We start from the raw sequence: 22,669 nt of genomic DNA on the forward strand, positions 1-22,669 counted from the left end.
ATGAGGCCCACTGTGTCCACTTTTGACTGGCAATGTAACTCACTCATGATTAATCACTCTGCCCCTAGTGGCAACTCACAGGCATGGCACTTTGCATAAGACCAGTTCATGCAAGAATGCTTCACATCTATGACACAGTGTGTCCTTGTACAATTAACAGTTACAGTTGGGACTGGAGTCCATAATGTTAATGTTACTCTTACTGTACCTTGATCATTCGAAGCCCTTGATCGTCAAAGACACGTCTTCTATTAACGTACTCATCACTGCCGCTGTCCACCGGCTTCATACTAGCCAAGACACGGAGGCTGGTTGACATTTGCATGGTTTGCACTTCCTCCCGGACAAACTCCTTCTGAACATCACAGAGCATGGCCTCCACCTCCAACCCCACAACTGTGACATCTCTAGCAGATTTGCCACTGATCATTATGCCAGCAGCACCTTTGTTGAAGAACTCATTGATGGACACGCCTGGCTTGGCTTTACTGTTTAACTGTTGGAATTCCTGCAGGCCAACGTGTTGGATGAAGTTGTTTTGCGCAATGATGGGGCCAGAGGAATAGAGAAGCCTTTCAAGCCATCGTTTGGCTTCATGAGCCATTTCATCAATGCAAGCGCTCAGCTTGATCTGCGGAGTGGAGGTCCTTCTGTCAGCAAATGTATTCTTGTGCTCAAATCCTGGATGAAAGGATATAGAAAAAGAGCCCAATTACAAATAGAATTATCTTAACAGTTTAACTATCATTTGTTTTTAAATAAATAATATTAGGATGTTCTTTTCTCACCTTGTGAGGAGCTAGGCTGATTCTCTCCATCTTGACAAGATCTCAGTTGATGCTCAAACGCCTGGAGGGATTTATTTATTTCGTTTTTTTTACAATATTAATAGTATTCATGTAGCACATTTCAAAAGCAGTGTTACAAAGTAGTTTACCAAATCCTCATTTTTGTTTATAAGGCAATGACTGGCGTAGCCCCCATGTACTGTATATCTCAGACCTCCTAACCCCCAGGTCCCTTAGATCATCCAACATGGCCCTCCTGACTGTCTCTCGCTCCAAGTCTAAGACTCGAGGTGACCGCTTGTTTGCAGCAGTGATCTGCTCGGATAAGATCTTCTCCCTCTGTGGATGCTTTTAAATCCCGCCTCAAAACCCACCTCTACTCCATAGCATTTGACTAGGATTAATCCCCACTCCCTCCCTTACCATTCTCTTTACATTTTTCTCTGTCAGCCTAGTTCTTATTCTGTCCCCCTTGTGTTGCTGTTCTGTGTTCGGAACAGTGTCCATTGTATGTCATACTGTATCATCTGTATACTAGTGTCTTGTGGTCCTACTGTATTGACTGACCACATCCTGTCTTTTGTCATGTTGTATTGTCATCTGTTTCACTTTGTGACTATGTCTATAGTTTTTAATTTTGTAGTTACTGTACAGCACTTTGGTCGGCTTTAAGCTTTTAAATGTGCTATATAAATAAATGACTTGACATGAATAATAAATTACAGAAAAAGAAAAAAGGAATGAAAATGCCTTTAAAAATCCCTTTAAAATCAAGACTTAAAATCAAGCAATAAAATAATAATGTATGATAAGATAATCACTAGGAAGAGAAACAGTATGGGAAGATGAAGCAAGAAATGTTCTGCTGCTAAAAACCTTTATTTTTTTTCACTATTCAAAGTCTAGCAATGAAAATGATATGAGTGAATGGAATATCTTGATAAAATGTCCCAAAATTTATGATTTGTGAAATACAGGCCACCGCAAACTAGTAGTAATGTTAGTAGAATAAATACAGGGATAGCCCGTTTCTTTTTTTATTGTAGCAAAGGTAGACATAAATGTGATGCCACTTCCAAATAATTAGATTATCTCTATGGCTGTTATATTTCATACTGGCTGCTTGTCTATGCTCACGCTTATGGGCGCTTGTTGAAAGAACCTTTCATGCACCCATCATTCACCTAGCCATGCCCACCACCACAACAGTTCTTCAGGACTACACCACTGCCAGTGTTCTAGCCGTCGCGGGGGATCCTTGGACTGGCATGCTCTCACAACAAGCTTGCAGGTGTCCAGAGGAGGCGTAGCGGAGGGAGTGTGAGACGGCCAGTGGCCACAGTGAGTCCTTCTTATGGGAGAAGGACCCCTGGCCCTGGTTCCAGCGGTCTCTTGGGGACGAAGCGGGTTTCGCCTCAGGGCCTTTAGTTCCCTTGATGGCTCACTCCCGGGGCACGCACTCAATGCACCAATCCATCGGAAAGCGAGAGCAGCAGCCAGTCTGTGGAGGTATGTTATGAGTCATGTCTTTTGCCTGAAATGATGTGCGCGCTGATCAGAAGCTTTTACCTAGAGGGGTAAACTGGCGGATAAAACCTACACCTTTGTAAAGTGCGGCCGCAGGCAATAACATTGCCTTGTTGGCCTCGTATTTATCATTGGACTTATTTATCAGAGAGAAGAGGTGCATCTAGTGATAAATACCTCGTATTTATTCAAGGTGGTGATGGGCAAGGCAGTCTTGGATTCCCAGGATACCTAGACCCATGCCTGGGCTTAACTGCTATACTTAACACAGTGCAGGCTATAGCCTCGAGGAAGGTGATGACCCTAGCCACGATATCCCATAAGCATCCCTGGAGCGAGGTGAGGAAGGTTCGTCTTCTCAAAGCCCCCTCTGAGGAAGGCCATTTTTGGCTCTTCCATAGATGAGGTAGTGGCAGGGTTTCCGTTAGAAAAAATTGTTGCCGGTCTCCGTGACGGCAAGATTTCAATCTACCGGACAAATGAGATTAATTCCGGTCATAGTTTATTGAGCTTTAAAACAATTGATAGGCAGGCTATATAAAGAATGTCATCCTCAAGGCATGTAGATTTATAATATTATTACTTAAAACTATAGGCTACTTTTGCGTATACAGTCATTAATATATTCCAAATAAAATAAGTCCCTCGATACTCCGTGCTGCTGCTGACTTGAAATAAAATAGACCGCGTATGTGGGCAGTCGGTCCGACACTAAACAGCAGTCTGTTATAATCACATTTTTATGAGCTAACGAATTCCGTTATATTGGACATTTGTATTAATTATATCAAGCGAAGAACTGAGAAAGCAGAGAGACGGCAACATTATCGTGGTTTGCGTGACGACTCTCTCCACCTCGCAACGACTTATTTGCAAAGAGTATGGCGCTGCAGAGCAGCTGATCCAGCTGTTATTGGCTCTTTTCTGGGAACCGCACAGCAGCGCCCCCCACCCAACATTGGCTGAAAATGGCTGAATTGGAGTACTGCTGGAATACTGCATTGGGCTGCTGGTGCTATGGCTCTGCAGCTTCACAAAAGTTCGCACACCCAGCACTAAGCTCTCGGTGACAACGTCGTTGTCATTATTAGAAGCAACGAGGAAACAAATGTAATGATCGTTTCGTTCATCGCATAGGCTATTTAATTTTAGCCTATTTTAATACAATTCAAATAATCAAATTGTGCTTAGACTCAGGGAATTATTTTCACCGGACATTAAGACCGGAGAGATGAAATATGTCGGACTTCAACAGATTTTGCCGGTCAAATACCGGTAATTACCGGCTAACGGAAACGCTGGGTAGTGGTGACCTGTAATCCAACATTAACGTTGGATGCGCCTCCAGGCTCCTAGATAGCTTCACCACCCCCATCCGAGTGAAGGAGTGCAACCGTCTCTCCACCAGCAGCACCAATACCATGGCTCTGCAGGGCCCATTTGGGCAACCATGGCATGGCATAAAGCAGAAAGTGACAGTCTGGGGAGGCCGGGATAACACCTGCCCTGACTTCAATAATTTTTTTTTAAAGTTTATTCTTAAGCTTAAAATCGTGTCCAGGGAGCTCCCGTAGCTCACCGCATATCTCAGCGCTATTTCTGCGTCGGGGAAAACCGTGCTCGTCACGGATCTGGGGGACACGAGTTCGATTCCCGGACCCGCCGTCATTTCTCAGAATGTCTTCCCCTGCTCTACATCCCATTTTCAACCTGTTTCTGTCGGTCATGCTTGACCAGAAAAAGCGATAAACGCTAAAAAATAAAGTTTTAAAATCGTGTCCAAAACACCCAACAGACCACAGCAGGTGTGTGCTTGTGTAAACAGAATATGCGTGCCTTCTCTCAGAGAGGGTCAGCGCCGTCATTCTGCTGCGTATACTCGCCATTGATCAACTAGTGTTGTTCACATTAGGGGCTCTGCTTTCCCTTGAGACTGTCTGGCTGCACTAACTCAGTTATAGCAAGCAGCCTTCAATAGGTTCTATCTGATAGACATGGCTGAGAGTTCTGTGTCTCATGTGGTCCTTAATGCTGGGACCTCATCATCATCCCATTGTTAGTAATAGCTGGGATGTGTGATGTAGACTGTCGTTTTACGCACAGTTTACTCTGTGTGTTTTAGGGAGCTGCGCCCTGTTACGCACAGTGTCTGTGTTCTATCCGATCTGTGGTGCTGAATTTCCCTCGGGATTAATAAAGTACTTCTATATTCTATTATGCTCCTCATTAGGACGAGTGTGGGGCTAGGACCCTCCCCACTTTCGATGGTCTGAAGGGACCTCAGTGGGTACATTCATCAGGGCTACAGTACACGCTTGCTTTCCACCCATTAGTTCAATAGGCAAAGCAATACACGCAGCCAGTATGAAATATAACAGGTTATCCTATAACCCTAGTTATATGATTACTGGTCAAAGCGGCTTGCTTTTTTAGGACCGCAGTACTTTTGTACTAACAACACTTTTGGAGGGACAGGAGGTGAACTTTGAAGTAATTTCTTTCTGCATCACTACACAGCACAGTTACTGTCATTTGCCTCTGTATGGTAATATTTATTTTGTATCCCTTTAGAAAAAACCTTCGGATTTGCAAGATTTCACAATTAATCATACCTGGAGACAATTTGGATCGAAGGCCCAGAGAATAGGCACAGCAAGCTTTTTTTTCATTTGCAACATTACCTTCCATGTGTCATTGTCAGAAGGATATATGACAAAGTGGACATCCATCCTTGTTCTGCATAACGAGGCAAATCCACGCACTGCGTCTGTCATGATCTGGGCAACTTCTGTTTTAAGGAACCCCAGGTTACCGGTACCGATAGCAGGAAAGGTGATTGACTGGTGCTCTTTCTTGACTGCCAACTCTAAACACTTCATAATGGTGTCATGGAGAGTCTGGGGTGGGAGGAAAAAGAAAATGACCTATTCTGTCAGTTTACAGTAATCAAATGAGTTAATAACACATAATAAAAGAATGCAATGGAATTGAAAAACGTGATTTTCATTGTACTAAATCTTTCAAACAATGTATGTCATGCTATTCCAATGATCTTGGACAATTCAGTCAATATCTATAAAACCTTTGTCTCCATAAGCTGGAAATCGGAGCACCAAGACTTGATTCTGTGATGTCATCAAATTACTTTTTGGAATTGGGCCATTGAGTTATTTATTGATTGATTTAGCAGGCGCATAGAATTGATCTTTGAGCCATTACGTCCAAATTAGTTTTATTTAAATGTAGGGCTTACAGATATGAATAATTTTTTTTAACCATATCCTAGTAAAATCCCCATGGGTACGGTCAGTGATTCTAGGTGTTCCACTAATCACGGTCTATGAAGCAACTCCCTGATTTATCTCTAGACCAGTGTTTCTCAACTGGTGGGTCGCGACCCAAAAGTGGGTCGCGGGGCCATTTTGAGTGGGTCACGGATGTGTGTGTATATAAAAAAAAATTATAATTTTAATGTTTAAAAAAGGAACATGCCAACATTATGGAAAATGCACTTACTGTGAAAGCGGATACGGACCAGCTAGCCAAAAACACCTCTCTGAGTTTTAAGCCATCTTTTTAAGCAAAGTTTCACTTTAGTTTTGTAATGAGTCTGACCTCCTTTGATTGACAAGGAGCACCAATGATTTCGAGGAAGATCGCGTAGACCAATCGAATTGAAGCACAAGGTCACGTTTACACGCCTCCAGTGCACTCTTTGTTTTCCCCATGCATGTGCGTCCTCGTGCGTGTGCTGGAAGAACGTGTGATACAATTTTCGGGGGCCCTTTCCTCCTACTGTGTGATATAGCAGTGGGTCTCAAAATGGGGTCCGGGGACCCCCAGGGGTCCTTGAGAGGCTTCTAGGTCCCCAGAAAAATGGGGAATAGTTTAATTTCACTAATATTAATATCACTAATAATATTACTAATATTTTATTCACTGGAGGTTCAAGTTAATAGTATAAGAATGACTATTCTGAGCATAGGTTTTGGGCCTTTAGCTTTCATAAGACCGTAACTGGAATATGGGCAATAGCTTGGATACCCCATGCATGCGTAAATGCATGGGGTATGCATTTACGCATCCCTTGACTCCCTCTGCAGTGATGCAGTCAATAAGTGCATATTTTAAAGTCACCAGTCCCTTGTGCTAATGTGTGTTTGCAAAGAGCCATGAGTAAATATACTGGTATTCTCAATAACACCGGTCTAAGGCACTCATGTGGATTAAAGGGATGGTTCTGATTTTTGGAACCCTAGCCCCATTTCTTACTGACCAATGATGAAGTTGATCGGTAGAGTCCTTTCTCCTGCTGGTCTCTGACAAGAACAAGTTACAGGTTGAACAAACCCTCAGCTCGGAACTCGGCAGAATCTGCACCTGGCTCGCTGATAACAAACTATCATTACACCTGGGTAAAACAGAGTCCATTCTCTTCGGATCAAATAACAAACTCAGCAAGACCAATGGCTTCTCTGTTACAGTGGGTGACAATATTGTCACAAGGAAATATGAAATTACATACCTGGGTTCCATCCTAGAGGCAAATCTTTCCTGTGACAAGATGGCATCCACCGTAATAAAAAAAGTCAACCAACAAACAAGATTCTTGTACCGGATCTCCTCTCTGGTAAACAAAAATACCCTGAAGACTTAACAGAAGCACTCATTCAAGGGTACTACGACTATGCTTGCACCTCATGGTACCAAAGCACCTCAAAGGCACTAAAAACAAGATTACGAACATCACAAAACAAACTGGTCAGACTACTGCTTGACCTTACTCCTAGAACCCACCTCACCCCTGCCCATTTTGACAACCTAGGATGGCTTAGAGTAGACGACAGAGTACAGCAACTTGCAATGGGCCTGGTCTACAAGATACACTACACCACTAAGGTACCCATGTACATGTCGAAATACTTCCCAAAGGTCAGTGAATACCATGACCACAACACCCGAGGGAGTTCCACAAATCATGTCCAACCCAGATTCGGCTCAAACAAGGGACTAAGGCCTAACAAAATTAATAGTTGGTTTCAGGTTGGTTGTCAGTTTGGCCATGGGTAGGTAGGGAATTTATTTAATTTCTTTATTTTATTCTTTCCCACGGCGACTATGGATAGGGAATTTCTTTATTTAATTAAAATGTTCACAACAACATGGATGCATGCACTCTGCCAGCATGTTTAATATCCATAATACTAAATGTTTGACTAAGATTTCTATGAAACTTTATTCTTAAAAAAAGAAAAAAAATCGCATTTTTTTTTTTTTATATATATATATATTTTTTTAAAACTCATAAAATATATTGGGTCGCACCTAAATCGGCAGGGTCGGTCGGCAACCTGAAACCAACTATTAATTTTGTTAGGCCTAAACACGTTCCGTAATTATGCCACATCAATGTGGATCGCCCTACCCACAGCCATAAAAAAAAATTTGAATCACTACCCACCTTCAAAACCGCTCTCAAAGAGCACCTACAGGAGGCTGCAATTCTAAACTGGCCCCCGTAAATGTCTGAATCCCCCTCCCACCCCCTCCTAAATGTGTTCCCTCCCCCTCGTATGTATATATTTACTGTTAGTGTTACAAAGGATCAGATTAAACCGAATATATATATTTATTGATTGATATATATTGCATAATATTTGTATATCATCTGATATCCCTTGTGTATTCTTTGTACATATACACGGAATATCCCTTTAACCTAGTACAGACCATAATATTTCGTTCTCCTATTGGACAGCGGTCCCTTAGGCGCCACTGCCATACCCCCAAGGTCTGGTTCAAAGTCACCGCCACAGACTTGCCTGGACATGAACGGCTCTGCGCCAGAATACGAGACAGGAATAAGGCTGGTACTAGTTTGTTCACCTAACGTATAAATACTGCGCAGGTGAATACAGAAGTAGTTCGAGTTACCCAAGTGAAGCCTCACCCACGATACAACGTGCGGTGAAGTATGGCCTGTTTGGCCCCAAATAGAGCATTGAGACAGTGTGCGAATTAATAACTAAAGTATCAGAGTTTAACGCTGTACAGTCGAGTTCGACCTATTCTATTGATTCAGTAATAGTCTATTTATGTATAGTGTATCGTGCGGCTACCGTTCTACAGTGACCAGCATCACCAACGCTTCCTCGCACCAGCTAGTGTGCTTATCCAGGCTGGGCTGCTTACCCTGGCGCTTTCACCCGAGGAGCCCTAGACGAGGACCGTGTGGACATGTACACTGGATAATCTACCCGACGACTACATAGCCCTTTTCGGCTGGATTATATTTGCTTTGGTCCTGTAATTGATGGAGCGGAGAATCGCCTACACCCACAATTGTGTGGGATTTACCCTGTGAGGAGCAACGTCGAGCCCGCCTCTAGGACGCCCGAGGCTGGCTAGTTTTCTTCAATGCGGAGCTGCATACCGGAGAATAGCTGCTGCTTTCGTCTGCTGATCGAGGGAGTAATGTACCGTCTCCCGTAGCAGGAGCTTATTGAGTCCCCGTTGATCCAGACTTTGTTACCGACAGATCCTCTCCCCTTGCTGGCTTACAACCGGAGGGACCCTACCAGTATCTCCCGCTGCCTTACTATTGTACCATAGATATAATTCCTAAGATACAGGTGGTATTCATTATCTCCTGCGTAATAGGAGAACGGACATACGTTATTGATTTGCTTACGCACATTCTTTTGCCTTATAAGCGCACCCTACGTAAAGTATTGTTATATATACTATCATTGCTGCTAATAAATATTCTTAAACCCAGTTTTGTGTGGAACCGCGTCATTGTGGAGGTGTTCTCATCATATACCTGTGTACTGTATGGCCAGTAGTAATGTACATAAGACAGTAGTGGTTTAATGATACCATACTTATTAATACAGTCAGGGAATTGTACCCCTCAGTTACAATTGGTCCTTCGAGCCGGATGGTAATTAGCGTAATATTAATATAATATTAATATTAACATGGCCGATGATGAACACTCCACAAACGGTTCTCCTAAGCTAGATCGCCCGGAGCGCAGACGGCAGCCACCTCTTCACCTAGAGGACTACGTTGTCAGTCCAATACCTAGCTTTAAAAAGAAGTTAAATACGGATAAAGTAACTAAGGCGGATAGTAAAAGTATGCCAAACCCTAACGACCAGGCGACCCCGCCAGTAGAGACCCTAGTGGGTTCTAACGTAACTGACCAAGCTCACGGGGGGGACCAGGAGGGACATGACATGACTTTACCCCCCGACAACGCCAACGGGACAGTCCCCGGAGAGCTCCAGGATAAAGAAAGCGCTCCAGGGACGGAACCCGACCCACTACCAGAAGAGACGCACACCCAGGAGATGGATCTCCTCGGAGCGCGACAGGAGAACGGATCTCCAACGAGCACTGCCAGAAGCCGATCACCTCCGCCTGTGTCTTCCCCCAGCGAAGCGGACAAGATGCTGGCGCAGGCACTCATCGCCACCCTGGCAGCCTCCACCGAACGCGATCGACTTCAAGCGCAACAGACGAGCGAGCGCGAACAAGCTGCAGACCAACGAGAGCGCCTTCACGCGCAACTCCAAGCCCTCAGTGAACGCGAACATTCTACAACCGAGCGAGAGCGCTTCCAGGCGCAACAAAGGAGTGAAGACGACCGCATAAGACTGGAGACCAGACGCCTCCAGACGGAAGAGAACATTGAGAGAAGCCGCGCCGATGCGCAGCACGCCACCGCCAATGCACAACGCGACGCCGCCAATGCACAGCTCCACGCAGCCCATGCCAGCGCCAATGCGCAGAGCGCCGCCGCCAATGCCCAGCGCGAAGCAGTGCGCGACGCCGCCCATGCCCAGCGCGAGGCAGAGCGCGACCGGCTGCAGGCGCAGCTGATGGACAAATTGATTACCATGGCGACACCCCCTCAATCCGCACGGAGCTCCCGGAGATCGTCAAGACAAGGGTCTAGGACACATTCCCCTACCCGACCAAGCGACCCGGGACCCCGCCAACAGGAGGATCCTGTCCACGTCTCCGAACCCCCTCCCCGGCCGGTCCATACGAGACCCAGCAACCGGGAAGAACCGGACCACGCCGAGAGACTGAACAGAAGACTCCAGGACCTAGCAGAGGAAGAGGAGGAGGAAGAGGAGGAATGTCAAGCCGACCAGCAGCAACGTACTCTGGACCAGGAGGCCCAGTACAGCCCCGACCAGCAGCAACGTACTCTGGACCAGGAGGCCCAGTACAGCCCCGACCAGCAGCAACGTACTCTGGACCAGGAGGTCCAGTACAGCCCAGACGTCACCCCCGAGGCACTGCGCTACAAACCCCCGACTCAACTCACGGGTGAGTTTGACGCACCGTCAGCACCGAGGAACAGCACCTGGGTACCCGACCTTCGGTACCCACCAAGTACCAGCCCAAGACGACACGCACGGGGAGACTCGCCCAGGAGGCCTCTCCCCCAACGCTCACCGATGTGCCAGCCATCCATGGCATCGTACCTTGGCACACCGACGTTCCCGGACTTCACACACGAGAACAGAGCACAGTACACAGAGCTACGAATGTGCTTAGAGACAATGATGTCCGATGTACCGGATGAAACGTACAAGTATGCTATCCTACCCAAGCACCTGAAGGTGCCCAGAGCGCACAATATAGCGCTGGCATATTCCAACTCTACTACCCCATACACCGCGGCTCTAGTAGCCCTCGACCAACGTTATGGACGCATATGGGACTACGTGATACAGGAGATAAGAGACATTGACCGTCTCCCCCCAGCCAGAGACAACAGAGCATTGGATGACCTCTCTATCAAGGTACAGTCCCTGGTAGGGATGCTGGGGTCCCAAAAGGAAAAAGGGATACACGAACTGTACGCTAACTCTAATGTAGAGAGAATATTAGAGAAGCTCCCTCCCGCCCGACAAGAGCGTTTTCGGCGGCAGAGAGACCACCGTGACCCCAACGGCCCAGAGGCATCCCTCCTAGACCTGTCTGAGTTCCTCGCCAGGGAGGTCAGCAGCTTACGACTGGACACGTTCGTATGGAGTGGACCAAGCCCAAGACCAGGACCTCGGGGATTAAATGATAACCGCCGGTCGGTGACCGTTATGCACCAAGCCGAATCAGTACCGCAGCACAAGAACCACGACACCCCCTCGACGAAAGAGGAGTGGAAGATTGAATGCCAGTACTGTGAAGGGGAACATCGGCTGTATCAATGCGACGATTTCAAGAAGCTGACCACGGATGAGGTGAGTCAGTGGATCAAGGACCACCGCCGCTGCTTCCGCTGCGCGCGCAGCCACATGGCAGCTGCGTGCCGTTTGAAGAAGAAGTGCGGCAGGTGCGGCGGCACCCACTTGGAGGTCCTGCATGACATCAACAAGCGTCAGCCAGGACAACAGAGTGGGCCCGTCGCGGTAATGTACCATGCCGAGGCGGTGGCACCAGTACCAAAGATCCACCAGACCGCTCCCTGGTGTCCCGACTGCTACAGCAGACACTGGGAGTCACGGTGCTACTCGGACGACCGCGAGTCGGCACCACCCCAGACGATCCAAAGCAACCGACCAACAGGAGTGCTCCACATTGACCAGCATAGCGGAACCCCCCTGAGTGCTCATCAAAGTGGTCAGAGTGCTCCTGAGCTACGAGGACAAGGTCCTGGACACTTACGCCGTCCTGGACGATGGGTCTGAAAAGACTCTCCTCCTCGCTTCCGCAGCAGCCCAGTTGGGCCTGCGGGGTGCCAAAGGTACCATGACCATACGCACCATCAGAAGGGACCAGAAGACCATAAAAGGTGAAAAGGTCTCCTTCAAGATAGCAGCGGTGGACCAGCCCGAGAAGCAGTATAGCATAACCAACGTCTTCACCAGCCACGACATAGGCCTATCACAGTACACCTACCCCATCCCACAGCTGATGGCCAAGTATGTGCACCTACGTCAACTACCTATACCGCTTATCGACGGCGCCACACCGACCCTGCTCATCGGCTCCGACCACGCGGACCTCATTCTCCCAATTGAGGCGGCCCACATCGGACCCAGAGGATGCCCAGTCGCAGTTCAGACCCGACTGGGGTGGACGCTCCAGGGCCCCCTCTACGGACTTGACAGTCAACCCACGTCTACACGCTGCCTACACACAAAGGCGAGCGACACCGGCCACTCCCTCGTACAGCCCGTTGAGAGGCTATTGACATTAAGCGAGAGACCTGTGAGAGAACCGTGGGCACAAGAGGGAGTTCGGAACTCCACCCCCCTCAGCTGCGCTTCAGACGTAGCTGACCTCGAACCTAGCACCCCAAGCGACTCCTTGACGGGGCGGCCAGAACCGGCCCCTCCTCAGACGGGGTACAGAGCAAACAAGAGAAACAAGACGGAGGAGGAGGAGGCACAGCCAAGCACAGATCAAAGCAGTCTCAGGCCCGCTTCCTCCTAAGCCCCCCTTCATCCCGTCCAGTCGTCATGATCATAGACCAGTCACTACCCCGAGCTGCGTGGCCGGCCGGCCGCGTAAGCAAAGTGATCACTGGTGCCGACGGAAAGGTCAGAGCGGCAGAAGTGCTCGTCCAAGGGCGGACATACAACCGACCCGTGGCGAGGCTGATAGAGTTGCCAAGGCTCCCCGACTCGCTTAATGACGACCATGACCCCTGACTTTGTGAACTGCCCTACCCTCACAACGGACATTGAGTAGTGGACAGTGCGGTTAATCTGTCTCTGTTTATCTAATTAGGTGGGACTAATTAGGAGGCGGCTGTTACAAAGGATCAGATTAAACCGAATATATATATTTATTGATTGATATATATTGCATAATATTTGTATATCATCTGATATCCCTTGTGTATTCTTTGTACATATACACGGAATATCCCTTTAACCTAGTACAGACCATAATATTTCGTTCTCCTATTGGACAGCGGCCCCTTAGGCGCCACTGCCATACCCCCAAGGTCTGGTTCAAAGTCACCGCCACAGACTTGCCTGGACATGAACGGCTCTGCGCCAGAATACGAGACAGGAATAAGGCTGGTACTAGTTTGTTCACCTAACGTATAAATACGGCGCAGGTGAATACAGAAGTAGTTCGAGTTACCCAAGTGAAGCCTCACCCACGATACAACGTGCGGTGAAGTATGGCCTGTTTGGCCCCAAATAGAGCATTGAGACCGCGTGCGAATTAATAACTAAAGTATCAGAGTTTAACGCTGTACCGTCGAGTTCGACCTATTCTATTGATTCAGTAATAGTCTATTTATGTATAGTGTATCGTGCGGCTATCGTTCTACAGTGACCAGCATCACCAACGCTTCCTCGCACCAGCTAGTGTGCTTATCCAGGCTGGGCTGCTTACCCTGGCGCTTTCACCCGAGGAGCCCTAGACGAGGACCGTGTGGACATGTACACTGGATAATCTACCCGACGACTACATAGCCCTTTTCGGCTGGATTATATTTGCTTTGGTCCTGTAATTGATGGAGCGGAGAATCGCCTACACCCACAATTGTGTGGGATTTACCCTGTGAGGAGCAACGTCGAGCCCGCCTCTAGGACGCCCGAGGCTGGCTAGTTTTCTTCAATGCGGAGCTGCATACCGGAGAATAGCTGCTGCTTTCGTCTGCTGATCGAGGGAGTAATGTACCGTCTCCCGTAGCAGGAGCTTATTGAGTCCCCGTTGATCCAGACTTTGTTACCGACAGATCCTCTCCCCTTGCTGGCTTACAACCGGAGGGACCCTACCAGTATCTCCCGCTGCCTTACTATTGTACCATAGATATAATTCCTAAGATACAGGTGGTATTCATTATCTCCTGCGTAATAGGAGAACGGACATACGTTATTGATTTGCTTACGCACATTCTTTTGCCTTATAAGCGCACCCTACGTAAAGTATTGTTATATATACTATCATTGCTGCTAATAAATATTCTTAAACCCAGTTGTGTGGAACCGCGTCATTGTGGAGGTGTTCTCATCATATACCTGTGTACTGTATGGCCAGTAGTAATGTACATAAGACAGTAGTGGTTTAATGATACCATACTTATTAATACAGTCAGGGAATTGTACCCCTCAGTTACAGTTAGGATCTGTTTAACAGTACTGTATATTTGCATATCTTGTATGTCACAAATCGTTAGCCTCATAGCATAATTGCCTAAGAATTTTTTTGGCCAAATTGATATTTCTGCCTAACTATACTCTCCTCACACTGCTGCACCACCCTGGCTTAGTGGCTGTGTCCTCAGCCAATCAGAACCTTGTTATTTTAAGAATCCCTTTCTGCCTAACTCACTTGTGTGACTTTAATTAGTTAATTAATTTAATTCGTTTTTTCTTCTTTTCCGAAAGTCTTGAAAAATGACTTAGGCAATCATGCTATGAGGCTAACGAAATGTAACTACTAGTACTGTATGTAACGATTAGATTAGATGATTAGAATATCTGTATATCTGTATGTTGTGTATGTCATCAATGTCATTATGAATTGAAAATTGGGGACCCTGATGTAAACAAGACGAAAGTCTCTCTGGTCTGCATCCCCTTAACAAGTGTGTATTGAGCTGTACTGTACTCATTCTGCAATTATTAAAGTTTTCAATCAATCAATCAATCTCAGCACAATCCATGCTGCTCATACTAGCTCCAGATAGTTAGCCTTAAACCAATACAAAGTCACAAAGTCCTGCACAAGGACTGAAGCTCACTGAAATCTACTTGCACCCTGGAGTAGATTTCAGTGAGCCTCGATCAGTTTGTACAGACAGGAGCTGGACCCCATAGACTTTGCATTGGTTTGTGGCAAAGTAGCCAGAGCCAGTATGAGGAACAGCATGGATTGTGTGGAGAAAGGATTCTACCGATCAACTTCCATCATTGGTCAGTAAGAAATGGGGCTAGGGTTCCAAAAATCTGAACTATCCCTTTAAATCAAATAAAAAGGCTTCATTCAGATATCATGACGTAGACTTTTATAGCTGCAACCACCAGCTGTTTTAACATGTTAGCCCAACAGAATAAAGGCTTTTTAAACCAATCCACGAGTGCCTTGCTTGGACCTCTGGACACGGACCACTAGCTTAGCTTAAAACTCTGGGAGAGGCATTTTTGGCCAACAGCTAGGTTAGCTGATCCGTATCCGCTTCCATTACTTTGTGTAACGGATAACTTTGCTCATACTGTACCGTTTTGGCCGATAGTTCTCCTCTGCTTGCACACACTGTGTGAAAGACTGATTTGCACTGGAGCTGATAAGGTCCTGTACAGACGACAGTTCCAGGTGGGGAGTATTTTTTCCCGCTTTGGTTGCTGTTGAGTTCTTGTTGCATTTTTCTTCCAGCTTTCTTTGATATAGCATTGGAGATTTGCCCGTCTGATAAAGTCATGGACTGTGATGTGGTGTTCACAATGACATCTGTCTGAGAGGAAAAATAATGCAGAGGGGCTCATGAGAAGCGACATCTTGACATCTTCTATTCATTTACAACCATCATCACCTAGCCTATAGTCATGTCAGGTCTTTTATATTTATTAAAATAAATAAACAGGCCAGGGCTGGGTGATGTGGCCAAAATATCACATTGTATTTATTTATTTATTAGATGCAAAGCACCTCTAGGACTGGCAATGTCATTAACTCACTCCAGGGCTCCAGGGTGTGACTGTTTGTTGCATTTTGCGACCAAAACTCAGTGCAATGCGACTGGTGCTTCCCCCCCCCCCCCAAAAAATTGAATAATTTCAGGTAATTAACATTACATATCTCTTGTTGTGGAATTAACACAACATTATGCATACTTTTGACAATAAATAAAATCAGAATTTGTTCTTACTTGCTTGCCTGGGTAAATAAAGGTTATAGAAATGTAAACCGATACCGATATTTTCCGATATCACATTTTAATGCCGATATCGGCCGATAATATCGGTAGGCCGATAATATCGGACATCCCTAGTACTGCAACGTTAGCTCTCATAACGCTAGCCAGTTAGCAGCGCCGGGCGTGTAGCAACATTAGCTCTCATAACGCTAGCCAGTTAGCAGCGCCGGGCGTGTAGCAACGTTAGCTCTCATAACGATAGCCAGTTAGCAGCGCCGGGTACATATAGGTAGCAACGTTAGCGCTCATAACGATAGCCAGTTAGCCAGCGCTAGCCAGCACCTGCGAAATCGAGTGCCAAACTGATGATATCAGACGTTGATATCAGGAGCTATCAGCAGAGCGGATAACATTAGACAACGCCTCATGTATAAATAAACTAAAGTGAATAGTTCGTTGACTGGGTCATTTTGTTTAATGCTTCAGTTATGTTGAAAGAGGAGCCCTGAGCTGCTCATGCACTAGACTGTTGCCGTAATGGTTTGTTGCGTGGTTGACGTGCACTGCTGCAGCAGATTTAGGAGTCTGATCTGACGGTCAGAGCTGAGGGAGTGCGCCCAGTTAGCTGTAAAAATCCATAGATTAGCCGCACCGTTATATAAGCCGCAGGGTCGAAAAATGGGGGGAAAAGCTGCGGCTTATAGTCCGAAAAGTACGGTACATACGTTCCGAATGGACATTTGGATTAAACAAAGTGTATGCAGTGATGCTTTTCCCAGCGGAACACAAGGCTGTTTCAACAAATGTATTCACAAAATGGATTATCATTCAAACGTTATATTATTCGTGACCAGTAAGTAGTAGTAGTTTATTTATTCAGTCATCATCTCACACAATACAATATACACCATCATTTAACAATATTTGATTTTGATCGTCTCGTTTAAAACAAATAAAGCATCAACATTTGCATTGTGTACCTTTCTGTGCGTATTCATCCACAATCTATAGCTCAACATGAAAATATTCGCAATTAATTGTAAAAAAAAAATAAAAATAAAGATTGAATTTTATTTCAACCAAAAATGCTTAACAAATAGTGTTAGTGATAGAAGGGAACTCATTTTGTGCAAAAATGGAAAGCTTTCCAAATGTTCATGAGGTAGAATTGTTACAATAGCCGATAATCCATTTTCCCAAAGATAAATCCCTATACGGGTGGACCTCGCAGGCGGTCCAAAGTGACGTCAGACTACACCTGCAAATTGTTTGCATGATTAAAAACGATGGTTTTTAAGGCGCAGTGGACATTTTTGGGTGCACCTAAATTATGTGCTGGTGCACCTAAATGAAAAAGTTAGGCGCACTGGTGCAACCAATGTAAGAAGTTAGTCTGGAGCCCTGCACTCACTCGTTCATCCATTCAGCCAGTCATTCACACTTAGCCACCCTTCCCCCTAATGGCGTCCCACAAGCATTATGTTGACACCACAAGCATTAGGTTGATCATCAACATTAATCACCCTTCCATGCAACATCAAAACACAATTTTCAAATTCCATGACTTTTCCTGGTTGTCCATTATTGTAGAAAGTAGTGTGTTCTTACCTTCTGTTCCTCTATTTTACCCTTTTCCAAGGTAAGAAAGATGTTCCCAATCTGAACAGTTGATGTTGAGGTTTTGGCAGCACTTGTCCCATGGCTCCCTGCTGCGTGGCTGTAAGGCATACTTGGAGATGCAGTCATTAGTATCCGTTGACAGGCTATAGTCATAGCTGTAACCGATTTCTCGTCGTTGTTCACCAGCTTGATCTCAAGGGGCAGATGTCCTGCATTACTCTGGTCATACTGCTGCAGGGTTGTCACTAGGACTTCTGCACACCGTGGAAGGGGGAAGTTGAACAAGCCAGAACTCAGAGCAGGAATGGCAACAGACTGCAGCTTGTGAATCTTTAGTTGTTCAATGATGCTCAAAACAGCTTTCCTCAGATATGGCTCAGCGGTGGAAATCATATCTTGAGTTGGATTTGGTGGAAGATTTGGACCAACAGCATGGATTATACTCTTGCATGGTAGCAGTCCAGCAGTGGTGGTGATTGCATCTCCTTTTTCCAATGGGCCATTCTTGTCGATGTATTTGCTGCTCTCGCTCTGGATCTCAGGGCCACCAGCTTGACTCAGTGCTTGTGCAAGACCGCCAAAATGCATAAGACGGACATTAGCGGCATTGACAACAGCATCCACTTTTAAAGCAGTGAGATCAGCTTTACATACAGACACCTTTAGGCCATTGGGAAGCGGAACAGAAAACCTCTCCTCAGGATCAATATGTGGCCTCTTAGATTGTCCAGGTCCTGGACCCATGCCATAGAATTTAGCCTCGCATCCAAACTTGCACAGAAGGACATCTGTCAGAACAGTAGTATGCTGTTCCACAATGCTAACAGAGTCTTCATGAAGCAGGACGGTGTCTACATCGCTGGCCATGGCTCCCTCTGGCAATCCAATATCAATCTAGGGAGGAAATGTTGTGTCAGCCAGTGTATCAACATAAAAAACAACAACATTGGTGTTCAGGTTTGGTCTGATGTTGGACTATGTGGCACAAATGTGGTGAGACTCTTGACCCTATTCTTTTTCTTGTGTTGTTCTTTTTACTTTTCTGTTTATATTATACTATGTTTTTTATGTTTTAACCCTGTAGCTACTAATGTGTCGCTAAATGACTTAAATGTAAACAACAGGGTTCTTACACCTTTTCCAAAGCAAAATTCAAGCACTTTTCAAGCTTTTCTATCATCTTACACGGCTGTGCTAAATTAAATATTTACACAAATGATCATTTCACTTCTTCCATCACATTAAATCAGATGTGATTATGCTATATAAACAACCAAAATGATGTAGACATGACATCCTACAGTATATAACCTGGCTGAGCCAATATGAAATAATCACCAGATAAAACTTTAATTTCCATCAAATATTTACTGAATGTGCAAAATAATTGAACAGTCTTTGAGGTAGGCAGTCAATCAAATGTATACAAAATCAAATCAACCTAGAATTTTTATATAACCCCCCCCCCCCCCCCCCCCCCACAGTGGTGTGTTCAGTTGGTACGTCCCAGCAGGGACCAGGATGTAAGCTATATGATGCCCATGTTATTGGTTGCAATACAGACGCACAGTTGACACACGCTCTAGTCTCTATTGTTATTTCACACAAACAGCTACCCCTAGTAGCTGGCTTCTTATGTTGCCGACATATCCTATAGAACATTCCTTAAAATAGAAAGAATTGATTTGCTTGTTAGTCATGTTGATCACAGCGAAACCACAGCTCCGATGCATAATGGCGTTAGCTAAACAAAACTTGGTAAATTGGCTTTGTGTGTCAGAGCGAGCGCACTCAAGTTGTGCAGACTGGACGCTCTGACCGAAGAGTCAGTTTATCAGAAAGGAGCAGATTTTCAGGGTGAATTTATTACCGGTAACTCACCTTACGGTGTCGCTTGTCAACATGAACAATAAACATAGCCGTCTGTGGCAACGCTAGCTCACTAGCTTGTTAACGTTTAAAAAAAAATAATAAGCTTGCCAACGTTAGCTCACTAACGTTACTGCTTACTGGGATTAAAGCAAGCTTTCAGGAGGGGCGGGGGGTGCCGTTGGCGGGGTGGGCACGCAAGTGGCGAGGCTCGAGAGGACTCCTCTTTATTTTGCGTGAAAGGCGAAAGCAATTAGGCGCTCTCCGAATTTTATTCGTTTATCTAAAAACCTAACTATTAAGTCAGATAGCGATTTATTATGAAAGTAAACAGTGCAATTACAATTTCAATAACTTTCCAGCACTTTATATAATTCAAGCACATTTCAAACCTTTAAAACACCACATTGAAATACAAGCATTTTCAAGGATTTCCAGCACCCGTACGAACCCTGAAACAAATATATATATTGTTAGGATATATTATATACATTATAAATAACATATTGCTATTTTTATTTGTTTTATTAATAAAGTTTAAACAACACCTTTTGTTTAAGTATTGTGGAGTGTTTCCACTTTGGTGTTTCTTTAGATTAATATTGTAGTATAATAAAAGGTCACTAGATGTCAGTATTTATCTATCACCAAGAGCCTGCCCTAACCAAAGGAACAGGGATGAATTTAGTGGCACTTCCATGACATTTATCAATATTGATTCAAAATGGTGGAACACTACAGGGAAACGACTTTAGACGCTGCACGGTCTACCCGCCAAAGTGGCTGGTAAGAGTGACGGAGTTACACGCCACTGCCTACCCTCCTTCAACTGGGATGAATAAACAAAATAGGAAATAAAATGTAGAAATGCATGCAATACATAAATAAATATGAATCTCCATATGTAACTGAGGGGTACAATTCCCTGACTGTATTGATAAGTATGGTATCATTAAACCACTACCGATTATGTACTTTAACTACTGGCCACACAGTACATGATATAGATATGATGAACACTTTCCCACCATGAAACGAAGTCCACACAAATGTATAAATCGAATATTTTATATAGCAAAGGGTATATACAACGTTCACTTAATGACATTTATGATTTGAATGCACTTGTAAGGCAAATGAGTATTCGTAGGCAAATCAACATTGAATGTCCAATCTCTGGTTACGCAGGGAGCAAGTATGCAACCTGGTTCTTTAGGGAACTATAGCGATGGTACTTAAATGATTATAGCTGGATATACTAAAAGGGGGGTCCCGCTGGTTGTAAGTCAGTAGAGGGGGGGGGTTAGGAGAGCCGCCGGCGATATCCCATCTGGCCAACGATTTCTTGGGAGAATTCAGAGTGCTGAACACGGTGCCCACAGAACCTCGGTCCACAGATGAATACAGCTGGGCCCTCTTGTAGACGGTAGCTGCCGGTCCACAACGAAGAGACGTGAGGCGACCTCACTCGGGGTAGAGCGCCGTCTCACCTGGACTCCTCTCGGGGGGGTAGTTCCAACACTTACCAGTGTTGGCTGTTATCCATGGCATAATCAAAGCACCCAAAGCAAGTAGATAATCCAAGCCGTGTAGGGCTCGCCGTCATCCGGGTAAGGTAATCCAATGTGCAGGTCCACTCGTCCTGGCCCAGAACTCCTCGGATGAAAGCACCACACGTGGTCTGCCCAGCCTGGTTAAGACTCTAGATAACGCGAGGAACGATGGGGGTACTGCTCACTTTATAACTCTAACCGAACGATGCACCATACATAATAGACTATTATTAACTTAATAGAAATACGTCCCACTCGACGGTATAGTGCCAAACTATGACAATTCAACTATTAATCCACACGATGTCTCAATGCCATTCTGAGGCCAAGTTGACCATACTGCACCACACGTGTATCGTGGGTGAGGCTTAACGTCTTGCCACTAGGTTGGAGGGTAAAGAACTAAGGGCTAAGGGACTAAAAGAAAATTCTACTTTACTTGCGCCATATATATATGCGCTGTGAACAAATAGTACCATTCGTATTTCGGCAGACGTATTCCTACGCGGAACCGGGCTAGTAACGACATGTTCGTCGGCACGATTGAACTTGAACCAAGGGGCTTGGCTGCTGGCGCCAGGTTCTTGTCCAATGAGAGAATGAAACTATTATGGGCTGTTAGTAGACTAAAGGGATATTCAGTGTATATGTACAAGGAATATACAAGGGATATCAAACGATATACAAATACTATTAAAAATATATCCATAAATAAATATATATATTCGGTTTAATCTGATCCTTCACAACACCATATATGAAATAGAACATTTAGATAAGGTGCTACTGAGATGTTTTGGTGAGTTCTTTGTTTTTTTGTGGAAGTAGCCCTTCTTAAAAATGCATGAACATTCACTGATAATTGGTCTGTAGTGGAGTCTACAAGGTCTACATTGCCGGGCCATGTAGAATCCGGACCTTGTAGACGGACATAATTCTTTGCATAGTTTAGTCTACACAGGCCATATTTCAAATAATCAAAATCTTACTTCATTCATCTTAAACATTCTTGATTTGGGGGATTGGTAGTTCCCATGAAATCTGAAGTTGTTCAAACGACAACAGCGATCCACCTTGAATTAAATCACACAGCCGAGTGAAACCTTGTTGGCTGCGTCACAGTCACGAAAGGGGCTACTTAATTCATTAATCCAATCCACTTTATTTATAGAGCACATTTAAAAACAACAAAGTTTACCAAAGTGCTGTACAAGTCCCACAACATAAGATAAAAAAATAATAATAATAATAAAAAAAAAAATTCCAAAGCTTCTAATTAAAATCGAAGCTCGGCCCCGAAGCTTCGATTGCCAAAAAAAGCTTCGAAGGTCAGCCCTACAAAGAGCACAGGTACGGAACGCTGCCATTCGAAACTGGCCCCGGTAAATGTCGAAACCCCACCCAACCCTCTCCAAAGTATATATTTTCTTTTATGATCTGTCTCTTAAACAGTACTGTATATTTTGTATATC

At 45.1% G+C, this 22,669-nt stretch overlaps 1 protein-coding gene across 2 annotated transcripts in view; it reads right to left on the reverse strand.

The window, feature by feature from the left end:
• parp9 (poly(ADP-ribose) polymerase family member 9) overlaps window positions 1-22,669 on the reverse strand; it is a 44,183-nt gene that overhangs the window by 5,828 nt on the left and 15,686 nt on the right. For both annotated transcript variants that reach the window (XM_084311076.1, XM_084311075.1), the window contains exons 2-6: window positions 17,764-18,669; window positions 15,520-15,753; window positions 4,997-5,212; window positions 789-849; window positions 209-681 (exon numbers count right to left, since the gene is read on the reverse strand). In XM_084311076.1, coding sequence (XP_084167202.1) covers window positions 209-681; window positions 789-849; window positions 4,997-5,212; window positions 15,520-15,753; window positions 17,764-18,642 — 1,863 coding nt within the window. In that variant the 5' untranslated portion in view covers window positions 18,643-18,669. The remainder of the gene's footprint in view (window positions 1-208; window positions 682-788; window positions 850-4,996; window positions 5,213-15,519; window positions 15,754-17,763; window positions 18,670-22,669) is intronic.

The sequence above is a fragment of the Notolepis coatsorum genome, assembly GCF_963971535.1.
Source record: "Notolepis coatsorum genome assembly, chromosome: 3".
In the NCBI taxonomy this organism is placed as follows: Eukaryota; Metazoa; Chordata; class Actinopteri; order Aulopiformes; family Paralepididae; genus Notolepis; species Notolepis coatsorum.